Source organism: Pagrus major, chromosome 17 (assembly GCF_040436345.1).
Source record: "Pagrus major chromosome 17, Pma_NU_1.0".
Taxonomy (NCBI): Eukaryota; Metazoa; Chordata; class Actinopteri; order Spariformes; family Sparidae; genus Pagrus; species Pagrus major.
The window spans coordinates 7,510,720-7,528,991 of record NC_133231.1 but is presented as its reverse complement, the minus strand read 5'-3'; the positions used below and the strand labels follow the sequence as shown (position 1 = coordinate 7,528,991).

The window sequence follows — 18,272 nt, the reverse complement described above, 5'->3', positions numbered from 1 at the left end:
TAGGCGATCTCCCTCCCTCCCTTTGTAGTTGCTTGACTCCCGTGGAAGACCGCAACGCTCCTTGCTGTGTTCCTGATTAACTTACACCTACTCACTCTCCGGGGGGGCTCCGATGGCAAGCAATCTTGCATGAGTCACTGTACCATATCTGGGGGGCATTCACCCTACCCCACTTAGGGGACTTCATCTTTTTCTCTCTCTCTCTCTTTTTTTTTTTTTAGTTTTGAGGCAACAAGCGTCGCTGCACTGGTTTGCTGAAGATGCTACTGAGGCATGCAGCCAAGAAATCAAGTGCAAGTTCAAATTTCCTCTGTTGAAGGGGGGCTGTGGGAGAACACAGAAGAGGGACAGGGTAACAAGGTCCAATTTCATGGCTCGTCTGGAAAAGAAAATCATGTCAAACAATTGAACGAGTGATATAGACAATCTAGTTACTCAGGGATACATTACTGCAGTTGTATTTGCCCCATTTGCACCTGTATCATACTTAGATACTGAGCATCGTTTCCCCTGAAGTCAGTGCAGTCTGTCAATAGTACACAAACAAGGCTTTGGATCAACATCTGCTGACTGCAGGGGTAACGGAGGTCATATGTGGAGCTGAAGGCCAGCTACTGGTCACCAACTTCAGCCAAAGGAAGTACTGGTCAAGAGATGGGAAACAAGAGCCAAGCCTCAGTGGGAAAAACATGAGGTTTAGACTGTGAAACTGCAAAGCACACAAAACTACCTCAGTTTGTCCACACAGATGGTTGGGTAAGCTTTTCATGAGTAATTATTGGGCAGGCTCCCTTAATCATCCACAATAAAATTAAAAACTGAGTAAAATTCAGGGAACCAGACATTTGAGTGTGCTGTGTTGTGGTCGCCTGTCATACTGTCTGTGGAGCCCAATCATCTGTTCAATTATACAAGCCTGCAATCAGAACAGGGGGAGGGAGCAAACACATCAAAATAGGTGGTGTGCAAATTTTAACAGAGTATAAAGTTTCCGATCTGCAATACACATGGCCTCGTTCTCGACTCGGAGAGTAAACAGACCACACGAAAACACACACACTTCTGAAACCACTTTAAAAATACCAGCAGGGTTCATGAAGAAGCCCACCACCCAAAATGGGTTATTAAAGCAAATTGTTTTCTCTAAATCAAGTTAATGCTATAAAATGACTCCAAAACCCCTGATAAGTAGGACTTACCTTGGAGCTACAATACAGTTTTCACTAATAGATTTTAATTTGGACCCATGGTAGAAAAAAGAAGAAGATGTAACTACACACATACTGTACATGTATCACATAACACATCAGAAATGTACATACACATGCAACTTGAGACAAAAAAACATTAGTCAGCAACTACCATTATCAGGTTGCAAAAAGAGTGTGTCTGAGTTGCTATGCAGTCTCTCAGAAGTATAACGTGGCAGCTTTTGGTACAATTTCCCAAAACATTAATTATGACCAAAAAAAGTAGTGTGGTCAACAAGAGGACACATCTGAGCAAAGGGATTAACTTTGCTTTGCGACACACCGCTTCCATTGCTGCTGCTGGGTCACACAAAGCTATTATAGTTAACGTTGAACTACACACAAGATTATTTTTCCCCCGCTTTACACATAAACACATAAAATTCATATCTGTTGTAAAAAATTGCTTTTCCTAGCTGTCATATAACGATGTTGTATATGTAAATGCTGAATATGATGTACTGGATCTCAGACCCCAGAACACTAGCTATTGCCATGCACATGACCTAATGGGGATGCTTATACATAAATAAATACATTTACATGACTCACAAGGATGGCATATTTTTCATTCAAAATGGTTCAAAAGGCTTCAATATGGCTTTATAGTCCAACAGACCCAAGTTTCAACTAACCTTCCGAACTCTGCTTTTCCTGTTCCCTTTGTTTAGTAGAATACATCTTATCTTTACAACTACTTCCTTTACTCTCACAAAAGTTTTTGCAATTTCCTGTTTGTAAAAGCAGGAGATCAAAACAAGAAACAATTAAATACTAGTATATTATAAATGTTTACTTACTGTGGCTGATAGAGAAATAGCTCAATGATATTGTCTCTGCCCTTGGGGTGGTTGAAGAAGACAAAGAGGGACCAGTGAATGAGCCATGTCCTCTGCTGGAGAGACTGGAGAGGGGATGTAACAGACTGGACAGGACAAAGACAGAAATACAGGCAGGAAATAAGAAAGAAGGGGAAAAAGCACAGAAGAGAAATAACAAATCAATTTTTAAATTATAAATATGTTTTGCCACATTCACATAAAAGCTGTCCTGTTCTCCAGTATGGCACGAGAACAAAACAACTCACATGTTCTTGCCTCCTACATGGCCATCAATCAAATACAGACAACCACTATACACCCATACCCAAGTTCTTAAGTAGTCAGATGAGTGCATGTGGGTAAGGAATAAAATGCCACAGCAGAGCTGTACTGAAAGTGAAATGTCAATATGAGAGTCTATGTAAGGGAATCTAAATGAGGTATCAAATTCTGAGAAGTGGGGCATTTACGTTGTTATCGATAGTCTCTCTCAGGCGGGTCAGGTCCTCCATGGCTGCCTCCCAGTTCTGCATCAGGATCTCAGAGGCCAGCTTGCCCCACAGCGAGTTCAGGGCATTCCTGTCGGTAGATGGGACCTTGGAAACAGACACGGTGCACTGTTAAAACCTGAAGCACACAATGCTACAACTTGGAAACAACAATTTTTCCACATTACTTGACAGATCAAATTCTGATTAAGAGATTAAGAGTCTCCTTATTCAGGTTGGCGGACTGCTCAGTAACATCTGCATCCATACACAGTGAGACTGGGCTTGCCACTACTTGCTTGGCTTCAGTGGCACTGCTGCACAGTGCAGTCACTTTTCTTATTTATACTGGATAAATGGATTAAATTATGTCATCCGAAGGGAATGGAGCTTGACAGAACAAGAGAAATGGATCATGAAAGATTGTTTAGCTTTTAATGAAACCAAATTTGCTGCACTTTTAGATACAACCACTGCATTGCAGTTGACCATAAAGTGTAATATTTTCAGATTAGCATGTTAAGTGAAGGGATATTTGGAGCATGTGTATAGTTTGCCGAAACCAAAGCATTTCGGTTCCAGTGGAGTTTACGTCATTGGGCAATGCTGAAGATCATTCTCAGTCAGATCAATCTAAGGCTGTATCAGCGATGATTGACTTGATCAATGCCTGCATCACAGGTTATTATAGGCAAATGCCATTTGTCTTGTTTGCAGAAAAGAGTTGAGAGACACAAGAAAAATTTAAGCTGCAAGCAGCGATGAACGGGCCCTCGCCCCACGTACGTCGGGCTGTGGCGCTGTCGGAGGGTGTGCAGCCAGATGTGTGCTCGCCTGTTGTCTGTGGAAAGGTTCCTAACTAAATGGGATCCATCTCACACAAAACACAACAGTGACATCTTCAGTGACTTCCTGTGTCCAGTGGGTGGCACTATAGATATGACACAGTATTGATGCAGAGACGTATTCAGGGTGAGACCCTCTACATGTGTGAGCATTTTGATGCTGATGGGCAATTGTATGTTGAAGTTATAAGGACTTCCTGCATGATGGCGAAGGATCGAAATTGACCGCACCACCACGCCCACCAGGTACAACACAGGCTGTTGAAGGTATGAGGATGCTGCTGAGTGAATGTGAAGTCTGTGGTGTTAAATCTGTAGGACGAGTTAGTAAAAGTACGAAGCTTAGAAATTGGGTCCATACAGAATGGGAAAAGCCCTAAGGGGGTCATCGAAATTAACCGCACCGCCACGCCCACCAGGAATAACGTAGGCGAAAGCTTTTTACAACTTTTCATCATCAAGGCATGAGGATGATATTTAGTGACTGGGAAGTCTGTGGCGTGAAATCTGTAGGCCAAGTTAAATAATGTACGAGGCTTAGAAATGGGTTCCTACAGAATGGGAAAAGCCATAAGGGGTCACCGCACTGCCACGCCCACCAGGTATATCGGAGGCGAAAGCTTTTGACAAGGTGTCATCATCAAGGTCTGAGGATGATACTTAGTGACTGAAGTCTGTGGCGTTAAATCTGTCGGACTATTTAAATAAAGTACGAGGCATAGAAAGGGAAAAAAATGAATGGGAAAAGCCATAAGGGGGGCGTTAGGGGGCGCTACTGAGCTGTCGTGCCACACATGGTGGCAGTTGTGGTATCTCTGCCACCGTACTCATGGGTAAGGAGCTACAGGCCAAATTTGGTGAGTCTGCGAACATCCCAAAGTCCCGAAAAATGCATCGGAAAAATGAAAATCGCCGCACGCCATTCAAGATGGCCGACTTCCTGTTGCGGCAAAAATTCCGACAAAAATAATTCCTGGCTAAATCCTTAAGGACCCATAACTCCTGTAAATTTCATGACGATCCGAGAATGTTTTCGCGGGGACAAAACGACGTTTGGTGGCGCTATGGAGCCCCCTGACCACACCCACCCCCAATCATTTTGAATTATCAAATTTTTCACCACATGTGATGTATGTTTGGTGAGTTTTGGGGTATGTTCAGGCCGCCAAATATGCAATCTCGGGGATGGAAGAATAATAATAAAAAGAATTCTGCCTACAGATACAATAGGTCCTCGCACAAGATTCGTGCTCGGGCCCTAAAAATGGTCAGACAGGTTGCACCAGAAGCCCAGATATCCTGGCTTCTATTCATTAGTATGAGAGGGGAGACAGGACCATGATTCCAAAGTCTACCTTTGATATACACCGATTGCCACATACAAAAACATTTGCCGCTCACAGCTTCCCAATCTATGTAAATTGCTTTTCTTTATTTCATATCTATGTAAATGGACTACTTTTGGCTTTTGGATGACTGGTCAAATAAATTCCAGTCTGAAGAAAAACAATTTAGTACCTGGTACCTTCCGATGGGCATTTGTCATTATAGATTTAGTCAATTTTAATGACCAAAAGATGAGATTGGGTTGGGCGATGTCTGCTGAACTGGCATATGACAATGTCTACAGTGAAACATCGTGATGAACGATGACATCATCGTTTACGCATTTGAGGCAGCGTGTCCCCTCAGTGTGTCCCCTCAAGCAGCAGTTGCATATTAGCTCACCACTGTAGCTGCCACTGTTTCCCACTGTTGCTCTGAAATGAATCTCCAACTGTCTCACCCTGCAGAGGAAACTATCTCCTGTTACCACCAACATACATCCCTGTGCCAGGTTTAAAAGCGCCCTTGTCTCTGTACCACATGTCCATAACTTAAGTTTTGTTCAGCCTCATATGCATAAAACAACATTGGCCGACTCACCAAGGAAGCTAAGCTAAGAAAACTTTGTATAAAATCGGCATGACTGAGAGAAACAGCGGCCCGCGGGAAAAGAAAGACTACTGCCACAAATTTAACCGATTGTATTCAATGTTACAATGCTCAGGGATTAGTAGATGGTGGCTGTCAGCCATCGTCGATGGATTATTGGCCCAACCCTAGATGAGATGTAAAAGAACAATTAACTTTATCCATTTATAATAATATAAGTGCAGCTTTAGTGATGATACAGAAGGAATATCCTGGGCTGGTTATCAGGCACTTAAACCCAACATTAACTACAGAGTTCCTACACTTTTCCATTGTCAAACTCAAGAATTTTATAAGCTTCCCCAGGATCTTACAGCTGTGTCAATTACATATTTATCAACATACTTATATACTCAAAATGATTATTTCACTTCCTCACATTAAATAGTGTTGTTGTGCCATGGCCATGAACAACCAAAATCATGTTTCACTATAGCATTCTGCAGAACAGTGATGAATTAAAGGAAAACAAAAAAAGTTTGATGTTTCAAAATGGGTCACCTGCCATAGTAACTTTACAAAACTTGAAAATACAACATTAAAATGCATAGTATTTCCAGCACTCATACAGCCCCACAACTAATCTGCCAAATGGCACTGCCTAATATGTAAAATATTAAACAGGAGTATAATCTGAACAGTGAGATTGCTTTGTTAACACTTTTTGCAAACTTTACTCAACTTCAAACGAGAATAATAATTACAATAATATCTACCCATTGCCTTCAGTAACTCCGGACAATTTTGTCGTTATCACGAGGTAATGAGGCTGAAATATGAACTGACGCTAATGAGACATCTTTTTGAGGATAATCACTCTCAAAAATGTTGCAGGCTACTGTTTCTGATTTCCAGAACAGACTAAAACAAACAAAAAAGAAGCAGGTAATGAAACACAGGTTGAGAGTGCCTCTGAACCTCTGCGAGGCAATCATCTGTAGTGGACACTGGACTACACCCTCAGGCTCTGGGAAACTCTGCGCCACAGTAGTTCACGATAACACCAAACACCAGACGCAGTGACATGAGTCAAGCAGGAAGTCAGGGTGGGTGTCTGCTGAGCAGCCAGAGAAACCTAGATCCTAACCACACACCCCCGGACACCGTCGGACAGCCGCTGGGTTGGACTGTGAGACACGACAGATGTACAAGTGGAGGAAACACTAAAAAAGAGCAGGTTTCCGCTGAAACCCCGCAAATTTGGAAAATTATTCAGAAATAAAGGTTTTCTTTTCCTATGCAGACCAGTTTCACTCTGATAACATTTCAACAAACCACTATAATTTGAGATGAGCTCAGGTAAGGGGAAATATTTGAAAAATCTCTTGTTGTATTCCCTCAGAAGGTGAACACAATAAGATGGTGTGTCCGTCCAACCAGTCAGAGGGGCAGAGTTTCTTTGATCACATAGCACAACCAAGGTCCATTATGAATGATTTTTTTTTTTTCTAAGTGCAAAAGTCACAAGAAAGATCGGTGTTGTTAACAGTGAGAGAAAAAACTGGCTCCACTGCCAGGATAAAGGTCAGCATTTCATCTGTTCAAGTGTTTTGTTTTGTTTGTTATTTTTTTCCCTCTCTTGGAAGTCCCTGCCTGCTACGTTTGGCTGACCTCCAGGTCATTATGGCAGCTTTCTACACACACACACACACACACACACACACACACACACACACACACACACACAGTCTGGCTTTCACTAGTGGCCACGCTAGAAAAGTTTCAATACCTGGGTTTTTCCAGCAGTTACCTTAAGTTTCCATTGGTTTGTGAAATGGGCACATTTTCGCTGACTGACCAGCAACAATAAATTTACTGTGCTGGGGATCCGTCGGGATACTCAATCTTTATTCTTAACATTCAATCCCTGCATTAAGTGATGATATGAATAAGTTGCTCTTTTCGGGATAGGCCACACTGTAACAAGACCTGAGGCATGGATTTTGCAAGGCTGGCTTCCTTCGTTTAATTGACTGGGTTTCCCACGTTAAATGACTTTATGGAGCCTCACCTCTTCCATACGGGGGAGGGAAAGACAGAAGAAGGGCCTGTGAGGATGGGAGGTCCACAAAACACCGAAAAGAGGGGAGGGGGAGAGTGGTATACACACTCCCACTAATGAAATCCATTTCTTCCTTCTCCCTGTCTAAAAAGCCTCTTGCATTGTCAAGAGTAAGCAACAGATATCTGGTTACAGAGCCTGATCTGGCTGGAACTGAAAATGAGGGGTCTAACAATTTGAGGGGTAAAAAGAAAAAAAAAAATCTGTGCTGGACTTCGAACAACATACCTCAATTAAAGCAATTTTGGTTTATTTAGACTGAGTTGCAAAGCCATAAACAACTGTTGTTGGAACAGTGGGACATATCCGTAGCAAGCTTTTGAAGATTTTTCTTAATGCATTTTTTTGGTGGGGAGTGGAAGTGGAAATCTTGGGTGAATTACCCGTCATCTTGTCTCAGATGCAACTCTTCCCCCTACAGATTTGAGCAGATCAGTGAAAAACCCATCAAATGAAGTACCCAACTGCTTTGGGTTAAGAGGGTTGTTTGTAGCGAGGAGGGTTCATCATCGCTCAGAGTCACTGCCAAGTTTTTGAGGAGGGGACACTCCAGCATAGTGAATGTGCATGACTAGCCAGAGTCACTGACATCCAAAAGACAGGAGGCAACGCAGTGCAGTATCAAATGCCAATTAGACTAGGAACAAAAGACGGTCTTAATGTTTTTTCATTCTAATGAATAGACAAAATGTTGATCTTATTCTTGCCCATTCTCTCAGGGCTGGCTTTGGCAGGAGTCCTCTGCTGTACCGCAAAGTTAAATGCCGAACCAAAGACAAACAAAAGAAAGAGGACAAGTGAGTGACACTTGGAAACCACTGACTATGCAGGCTGGTTCCACTGGTCATTATAGGACATTTGTTTGAGTTGAACTTCCTCACACTTGATGTAAGATAATACCAAAAGGAGTTAAAAAAAAAAAAAAAAAAAGCTAAATTCCCACTGGAAATGTGTGCTTTATTTCAAGTGGATAAATAAAATAAGTCAACAGCTACAAGCTTGAAGATGCTCTATATGCGACCTTAGACGCAGCTTCAGTGTTAAACTCAATGCTAATAGGGAACTTGATTACCCTAATGGGGGAAAAGGAGTTGGTTACATTACTGAGAATTTGGAGGAAAGCAGCCTGTTGCCTCCAGCGTTTCTTGTAAACAGCTCACTCTTCCATTACTCCCTGCAATATTTTAAACCGATCCAATGTCAACAAATGCTGAAAATGACCATTGCCTTGTTTTGTCTGCATTTTTGATGACCAATAGTGGTAATTGCTAGGCTAACTGACAAGCACATTGCATTTTGTGTGACTAGTTATAATAAAAGTTGTGCGTTTCTTGTGTTTGAGCAGTAACTTCATACAGTGCTGTATACAGTGCATTCAGAAAGTATTCAGACCGCTTCACTTTACTTTTTTCACCTTTTGTTATGTTGCAGCCTTATGCTGAAATCATTCAAATTATTTTTTCCCCCCATCAATCTACACTCAATACACCGTAATGACAAAGCAGAAACACAATTTTAGATTTTTTTGCAAATTTATTGAAAAGGGAAAAACTGAAATATCACACTGACCTAAGTATTCAGACCCTTTACTCAGTACTTCGTTGAAGCACCTTTGGCAGCAATTACAGCATCGAGTCTTCTTGGATATGCGACAAGGTTTGCACACCTGGATTTGGGGATTGTCTGCCATTCTTCTCTGCAGATCTTCTCAAGCTCTGTCAGGTTGAATGGGGACCGTCAGTGGACAGCCATTTTCAGGTCTCTCCAGAGATGTTCGATTGGGTTCAAGTCAGGACTCTGGCTGGGCCACTCAAGGACATTCACAAAGTTGTTCCGAAGCCACTCCTGCATTGTCTTGGCTGTGTGCTTAGTGTCATTGTCCTATTGGAAGGTGAACCTTCGGCCCAGCCTGAGGTCTTGAGCGCTCTGGACCAGGTTTTCATATCTCTGTACTTTGCTCCATTCAGCTTTCCCTGAACCCTGACCAGTTGCCCAGTCCCTGCCGCTGAAAAACACCCCCAAAAGGATCATGGTGCCGCCACCATGCTTCACCGTTGGGATGGTATTGGGAAGGCGATGAGCGGGGATGCTTAGAATTGAGGACATAGTGGGTTAATCTTGTTTCATCAGACCAGAGAATCTTCTTCGTATCTCACAGTCTGCGTGTCCTTTAGGTGCTTTTTTGCCAACTTTCACTGAGGAGAGGCTTCTGTTTGACCACTCTGCCATAAAGCCCAGAACGGTAGAGTGTTGCATTGATGGTTGTCGTTCTGGAAGTTTCTCCCATCTCCACACAGGATCTCTGGAGCTCAGCCAGGGGAACCATCGGGTTCTTGGTCACCTCTCTTACCAAGGCCCTTCTCCCCCAATTGCTCAGTTTGCTCTAGGAAGAGTCCTGGTTGTTTCAAACTTCTGCCATTTAAGAATTATGGAGGCCACTGTGCTCTTGGGGACCTTCAAAGCAGCAGAATTTTTTTGTAGCCTTCCCCAGATCTGTGCCTTGACACAATCCTGTCTCTGAGCTCTGCAGCCAGTTCCTTTGACCTCATGGCTTGGTTTTTGCTCTGATATGTATTGTCAGCTATGAGACCTTATATAAACCGGTGTGTGCCTTTCCAAATCACGTCCAATCAATTGAATTTACCACAGGTGGACGACAGCCAAGGTGAAGAAACATCTCAAAGATGAACAAGAGAAATGGGAGGCACCCGAGATTTAGCAAAAGTGTCATAGCAAAGAGTCTGAATACTTATGTCGATGTGATATTTCAATTGTTCCTTTTTAATAAATCTGCAAACATTTCTAAAATTCTGTTTCCGCTTTGTCATTATTGAGCGTAGATTGATGAGGAAAAAATTAATCTAGACGATTTTGCAACATAACAAAATGTGAAAAAAAGTGAAGGGTTCTGAATACTTTCTGAATGCAGTCTATATATTGAGCATCATCAATGAGTATTTTGATTTGTAATATGTCCAGTGTAATCTGTAACACTGGTGTTACAGATTACACTGGTTTATTAACCAGTGGGAAAAATTCCTACTCGTGGCATCCATACAGCTGATTAGCACCTGCTTTAAACTTCTAGTCTGAAGGCCCTTTAAACCTAACCAGTAGTTGTTCTTTGACATGTACACTACAAAAGGATACAATAATGTTAAATTCTTTTGTAATCAAAAACTAGCCTAATACAGAAGGTAAAGCTTAATAGTCAAACATTCAAGGATCACTTTTTAATAATCTAAACAAAGGACAACTCCAAAGGGATGAGGTGGCACCTCTCAGACAGTTTAAACTCCACAGTGACTCAAATTTGGTTTTTGACCATGGCCACTGAAAGGTTGTGGACGTCTTATGAGAGGCAGCAGCCCATGCAGTCGAGCGGTACAGAGCGCCCTTTCACCGCCTAGTTCATCTTTCATTCATTTCTGAGGGCAAAGGGAGTGAAGCCACAAATGCCAGAACCCAGGCAACAAGTCTCTTTGTTTATAGAGGAAATGGGGAGTGTGCATGTGTACTAACAAGAATACTGCCAGTACTCTCTGAACTGTAATTATCTTCATCTGAAAAACATTGGTTGGCATCACTGAATTTTTCAACATTCATCAACATTCTCGGACAAAAAATGTGATTTCATCCAACTGTTTGGATAATATAAATTGTTTTTTATCCTCCGGCTCATCATTTTAAATTCAGGGGAAAAAAAGAGCATCCTAATAAAAACAGTCCTTAATAAGCACACCATAAGCACACTCCCCATCGAACATGCACAGCCTCCCTGAAACACCTTGCAAAATATATGTAACCCTCTTGATGCTAACTAAGAGGTGCCTTGCATAACTTAAGCACACCATAACCTCAGAAGTCGTGACAAGGGACTCTGGCCACAGCACTCAAATCAATAAGCTGTCTACCGAGGCCAGCCCCGTGAGAAGACTACAGACAGATTATGCAGTCCGCCACTGATCACTTGGCCCAGTAAAAGATCCTACTCAAGTCTTACAGCAGCAGTCTCCTCTTAATACAAAAGACGTGCAGGGAATTGAATAGGCAATGACGTAAGCTTATCACATTCAATTACTTCTAAGTGTTCTTTTCCTCTCCTATGCAAGCATTGGTCTTCTGAGGAATTAAAGCAATCTGGCAAACATAATGTGATGTTCAGTTTTAATATGTCAGAGAAATGCCTTAAGCCAGTTTATAAATGAGGACAGTAAAATACTATAGGCACTCTGTTAAGTGAGGCAAGGTGTGCAGTTATCAGCAAACATCACTATTAATGTTAACTGGTGTTGAATGTCAATGACAAGAGTTGAAAACTTACCAAGACACGGAAGAAGTAGAGATATTCTGCAGCACCAGAGTAGTTTCCACACTCGTACTGGAACTTGGCATATCTGTACAGCGTGTCCAAGTACTCCTGGCGGAACTTCAAGAGAAATAAAAGTATATCAATATCGCTAGGGGAAAAGAGTGAATTATCAAAACAAGTAAAAAAAAATAAAAAATCAGGCATATTTTCAAATTAAACAAAGTGCTTGCTTTGCAATGCAGCTATGTGGAAATCCCAGTTGTATTGTTGTGGCATTTCAGGGTTAAGGTATAATCAAAATAAAAATATTATGCCTCAAAAATGTGGGCTACTCCAAATATATTTTAAAATCCTCATAACTAAATCGAAAAATCTAATTTTAATTGCATACCTATTGGTAGTGGTAACATACTTTTTCCTCTTGTGGTGGCACACCACTGCTAAATTAATATAGAGTAAACACTGCTATAGCAATGTGCCAAGCAGTGGTCAGGTGAACTAAATTAGAAATGGAGATGTATATATAGGGCTATCATTTCAAGCCTACTTGTCTACCTATATTTAACTGTCCTTCCTGCTGTCCAGTATCTCACAGCAGCGTGCACTGACGTCAGGCCATTCACTAGGATTCAGTATAAATGGGACAGGCAGTGGGTGCTCCGGGCCGCCCAAGCCTTTCCCACAGCATGCTGAGGGGCCCTGAGCCTGGGCTGTGTGGAGGTGCACTGGGGACAGCATGCAGGTCAGCGGGATACCGGAGTGGGAGGGGACCAATGGAGGGGAGTGTAAGAAGCCAAACATCACGGTAAATATAGAACCTCCGGCATTCTTGCGGCTCTATCCACGAGTCCCGAGCTACTCCGTTTATTCTTAACAATTCACCACAGAATGTAAATGTCCGCAGAATTTGTGCAAGCCATACAAACCCCGAAAATGAGTTAAGGGTTTTGGGAAGTAATTCTGCATTTCCCTGCTCGGCCAGCCCCTCCCACTTCGCCCCTAAAACAACCGTGGGTTCACACAAGAGCCATGGGAAATGCAGTGAAGAAGTGAGATGTCAGCAGATCAGGCCAACTTACGTTATGTTTTTCTGCCAAATAGTCAAAGAGCATTCGTCCATCCCTGCAAAAAAAAAAGAAGCAAGACAGTTCCTGTAGTTAGAGGTCATTTAACTTGAGTTGCAGTTTGGCTGACATACTGGTGTATGGAGTCTCATTCAGGTACATTTTTCCCACTTCTGTTCTAAATCAAGAGCTGTGCATACATGAAGACCATTTCACTTTTAAAACAGTGTGATGGGCTGTTTATTACAGTCGGTTTGGCCACTATAAATCTATGCTAGCCATGTCTAACAAATTATGTCTGGTGAGGGAAGTGCCTCTGAGTCTCTATGGCTTTGTCAAAATAAAGGAATGCACTGGCTCTTCTAAACTGTTGTATCCAAACTGCGTTTTACTACTTTGCCTGTAACCTAAAATCTTGGTATTTATGTGGACACCACATTGAAACTATGTGTGTTTCTTGGGTATTTTCACTTCTGTAATGTGAGCGAATTAGTGCGCATTTGCTGGCAAATGTGTGATGTGTTATTGAGGCTAGGGCCGGATTCTTTGCTGCTTCAGGACAGGTCGTTTCTGCTAATGCTCTAAAAATGCATTGCAGCACTGCAGATGTATCCCTCACAAAAGGTAGAAAATGGGCCAAAGAATAATATTCATACAATGTCTGTCTTAACAGTGATACAAAATAGCTTAACTTATACATTTTGCTTTGCACTTGTTTTGAGGTTTAGATGAAAAGCAGCTGCGCAGATGTCCAACAAGTGGCAACTGTTCATGAAAAAGTCTGCACAGCATTACTGCCACCTTCTGCACTGAAAAAGTCAAGGAGCAATCTATAGCAGGTTGACTAAAAAAAGTGGTTTTCATTGCTTTAACAAGTCTGAACAAATGAGGACATATATCATAGCTCACCCTTATTGTTTTCATAATCTACCATGTGTGTCCAACAGTAACAGACTGTTTATAAATATGGTACTAATACGATTTACTATGACAGCTGGGCTTCAGTGGTTGTCCAAATAAAGCCTGGTAAGGCATATAGGCAGATTAGCCTACTGTTCAATAAAAGTACTGAGACCAATAGGTTCTATTACCCTGTAAAATGATTTGTGCATCTGTGTGTGTTAACCCAAAGTACAGGGCACTGGGGTTCAAATATCAACCCATTTCTCATTCCCCGCACCGAATGATCCTCTAATCCAGAAATAATGTCAAAAACAAGCGATCGCATCAAAAATTATTTAGCCATAATGATGGAATAAAACTGTTGCATGTCCTTTGGCTTCAGAGCAAATTCTTCATTGACCCCAGATGAGTTTCCCATTGTTTCATAAAATCAGATGGTATGAAGAAAAAATTCTTTAACTTAAGACAGACACAAGATCCCTCATCCAAAAGGAAGATTTCCTCCTGACTTAGCAAACTTACCATTACATGGACATGTGCTAAATCAATGTTGCTATTATCAGGCTTCAAATCTCACAACAGTTCATATTAATCTGTGTCTTATATAAACAAATGTCTGCAGCCCTACTAAAACAATACAATAAAACAGTACAAATTGAAAATAAATGAAAATGGAAAATGCTTTTGATTAACTGTACACACTCTCGCCAAGAAACAAAGGCAAGGACACAGACTGAATATGACCAAACTATTTTAATCACCGTCTACAACAAAACAGTCTTAATAAAAGTTAACCACAGCATTTTGCGTCTGTCTCTTTTTACGTCCGTCTTTGCTGACTCGCCCCTAAAAAAGGCCAAGTGCGTTTTTCATTCAAAATGCAGTTCCATTGACTCTACAAAATCCTTTTGCAGTGCTGCTGTTCCATCTATGGTTTCAAATAACAGGTTTTACAAATCTTAGAAACATGGCAAGTAAGACCAGCAATAAATTTCACAACCTCACAAAGGCAAATCATGTCTCGCATAAAATCTGTTTTAGGACAATAACAACTGTCATAATAATGAAAGATACCAGTCTTTATTCATAAATGAGAGGCTTTACCTGGTGGACTGCATCTGCCTTGTTGTCTCCGGGTCCTCAAACATCTTCACAATGGGTTCTGTCTCTGACTGCAGCTGCTTTAGCTGGGCCACAACCTCAGTCCTCTTCTCCCTTAGAGCTGACACAGGGAGGATAAAGAAGGGCATTAACTACAGCAACACCATCAACCAACACTTACACGGCATGCAACCAAGCACTGGAAGCGCTGTAAACAAAGTTTACTGCTAAATCAATTCTAAATGGATTAAGTGGTGTAGCATGGTAACCCTGCATGATTTCTATAAGGAAATTTCAATATCATCCTTACTATTGTGTGAGTGGTTGCTGGAGAAATGCAGATATGGAGTGTGTATCCACTAAGCGTCAACACTTACTATGGGGAATTTCCTTTTCAGAAAAGAGGCTTCTGTGCACATCCATGGCGAAGTCCACCATGTTTGTGTCACTGAGGAGGTCCAGTTTTCCATTAAGCAGCTCCTGCTCATTGTAGATCTAAGAAACAATAATAGAAAACAGAGGTGAGGGGATGTTTTGTACAATACTATTATCTAACCTGGAGGCTCAGACAAAGTTATAAAGACTTATACTGTATGTTTCCAATTAATCAATTATTACAAAGCACAAACTCTTATCGTCAACCGTCTTAGCCTTCAAATGATAAAAAGTATATGTTGCTTGTATGATAAATATTTGTACTGAACATCAAATGGCGTGCTGGCTATTGTTGATGGTATTATAACAACATTCAGTTTAAATTAAGCCAAACATATTAGCCATTGCTAGCTAACTACACGTAACAGATACATCTAAAACAGAAATTGACGCTCATGTGAGCTTTATAACGTAACCTACAGATACACAATACTACCTTATCACCGAACACAGCCGGTTTTACGTTTTGCTATTGATAGTTGTGTTATGTGTTGTGGACATTCTTGATTATTATATTCCAGCTGTTAAGCGATACTTGCCACAGCCTGACTAAATACACACGTCAACCTTTAAGGTTATTTATACAAAATGAACGACTTTTGTTAGCTTCCAATGGTTAGCATCGACTAAGCGCTAAATTATGCCCGTTTTATTGACCCGTATATCCCCACCGGGCGGTAAAATCGCTGACCGACAGAATGTGAACGTGTATAGAAGCACCGCCCAACTATGATGTACAACCTACTACGCCGAGTACAGGAAACGCGCACTCCTAAAACCGCCTGAAACAGCGCGTGGCTCGCTTACCAGCTTTCTGTCAAGCTCATCCAATTCAAACTCAGGACTTCCGGTACTTTATTTTCAAATGTAAAATTAAATGGAAATCTTGAGGGTGTTAAAATGTGCCATGCGCAATCTTTCATGTCGCATTTTAGTCATATGTATTCATGTAATAACTACATACATTAAATCTACTTATTTTGTTTTATTCTCACGGAGAGTCATCCATTTATGTCAGATGTAACGTGTTTCGAAGCTTTTATTTTGAACGCATGTCTACATTTCCGGCTCCACTTCGGTTAAACGAGGCTACTTTACACCGCTTCAGAAAATGTGGACAACTCCTTTGCGCTTTAAAACGGCTCAAAAGCCATATATAATTAGTTTAACTAACGATAAAGTGTACCAAAAGTTGTATATGTTAATATAGTTCGTACCTCTTTGACAGACAGGAACTCCAGCAGTGGAAAAACGAGATGACGGTCTAAAAAGTGAGCAATTTTGGTGGTGAGGTCGTATTCCGCCATCTTTGCTCCGGGGAAAGGGAAAAGGAAGCACGTTTCAGCTTTGTGCAGAGGGGCGGACCAATCAGCGACGTCCTCTGCATCCTCACTGAAAAGAGTTGTGATGCTGCTTTCACAGGGTTTCTATGAAGCGCATGCTGTCCACTTATTCTGTTTTGTATACATTAATAAATCAGTATAATAGGACACTATTTTGATAGATAGATAGATAGATAGATAGATAGATAGATAGATAGATAGATAGATAGATAGATAGATAGATAGATAGATAGATAGATAGATAGATTTTGGTTTTCTGAACTGTTTCATGTTCTCTTGTGCCATTGTGCCCCCTTTTCCTTTAAATTTCCAATATGCAGGAATGATAACTCTATAGTATTGTTATTTGTTTCCTCAGTTTTCCCTCATAGCAAATTCCATGATTTTAAATTATTTTAGGGGGCTCAGCTATGACTGTTTCAGTCATGCTTTTGCACTGTGCAGGACTTAATAATCTTATGTCTTAGTGACCTTACTCATTCTGTTAAAGTTTTAACTTTAATAGAAGTATCAGTTTAGGAGTATAATAGGTAACATGGTCTCGTGAGGTCTATATATATTATAGATGTATTATACATGTATAGCCTTTTTGTTACAATGCCAGTTAATAATCAGTTCCCTGTTAGTGAGAAAGAGACTTGAATTTCACGAACATTTTTACCATTTCATTCTTCCTCATGTATGGAAATGTGTAGCCTTTTTTTTTATCTTCACTGGTTTCTCAGAAGGATGCATGACTGTGACTCGTAAACCTTTCAAAATTGCCATAATTTCCTTGTGGTGTTGATACAGTGAAACATTTCATTTATAAAGAGGGATCCGAGCGAACGTTTTGTTGAATTTGAAAACATGGGCACTCCTCCAGACACCACCAATATTTCTCCTATAAGCTTGTGTGTGACTGACTTCTTCATGGGACCAAAACCATTTGAGGGCAAATATAGTCATGATGATCCGCCACTCACACGCCTGCTAAATTTGAATGAAAACAACCAGATCATTTCCAATCATTTGACTTTTCCACAAGGCTATAGAATGTCTCAACTGTGCATCTGAACCAGCCTCCTTTCTCCTCCTTCAGCAGCTGCCTCATAAAGGTGCCCATGTGTTGACCATACCCGACAACAGCCAATATCAGCTACTAAATGGCCCATCTCTAATAGGTTTCACTACTACCTTGTTTTCTTGACAACCACACGGAACTGTCTAGTATCCTCGCACAATTCCTCCCTTGTTACCACTGAGCTCTCTCTCCTCCACTCCCACTTCTCCCCGCCGCCTGACGGCAGGTAGAAATGAGTCATAAACAGACACCACTCACCATGGCCATTTGCTGTTTTACTGGGTGCTTCTGACACAGTCAGCTCTGGCTCAGTGGCAGCTTGCTTAAATTGAAAAAAAAAAGAGAAAACACTGCTTTTACTCTGCTGAAGACTCCTTTGTGTTGTCTGCTTAATTTCGGCAAAAGGTTTGCAGGAAAAGGAGTCACCCGTACGACCATTTAGTCAGTTTGGCAAGCACCATTTAGGAATTTGTCTCTATTAGATCATTCATGATTTAATTTAAATAATTAAAAACTCCAGCCAGTTTGGCTGCTACAAGTTGGCTTTATAAGGTCACATTAAAATACTTTCTCTGTTGCTTTTTTTTAAGTACCAGTTTCACTAATGTGAG

General features: G+C 41.2%; 1 protein-coding gene across 1 annotated transcript in view; it reads right to left on the bottom strand.

Moving 5' to 3' along the window:
- eif3ea (eukaryotic translation initiation factor 3, subunit E, a) overlaps positions 1-16,579 on the bottom strand; it is a 32,665-nt gene extending 16,086 nt beyond the window's left edge. Inside the window, exons 1-7 of the mRNA XM_073485194.1 lie at positions 16,473-16,579; positions 15,198-15,315; positions 14,824-14,941; positions 12,832-12,874; positions 11,765-11,869; positions 2,542-2,667; positions 2,051-2,175 (exon numbers count right to left, since the gene is read on the bottom strand). Of these exons, the coding sequence (XP_073341295.1) occupies positions 2,051-2,175; positions 2,542-2,667; positions 11,765-11,869; positions 12,832-12,874; positions 14,824-14,941; positions 15,198-15,315; positions 16,473-16,562 (725 nt within the window). The 5' untranslated portion in view covers positions 16,563-16,579. The remainder of the gene's footprint in view (positions 1-2,050; positions 2,176-2,541; positions 2,668-11,764; positions 11,870-12,831; positions 12,875-14,823; positions 14,942-15,197; positions 15,316-16,472) is intronic.
- Positions 16,580-18,272: the final 1,693 nt, after the last annotated feature.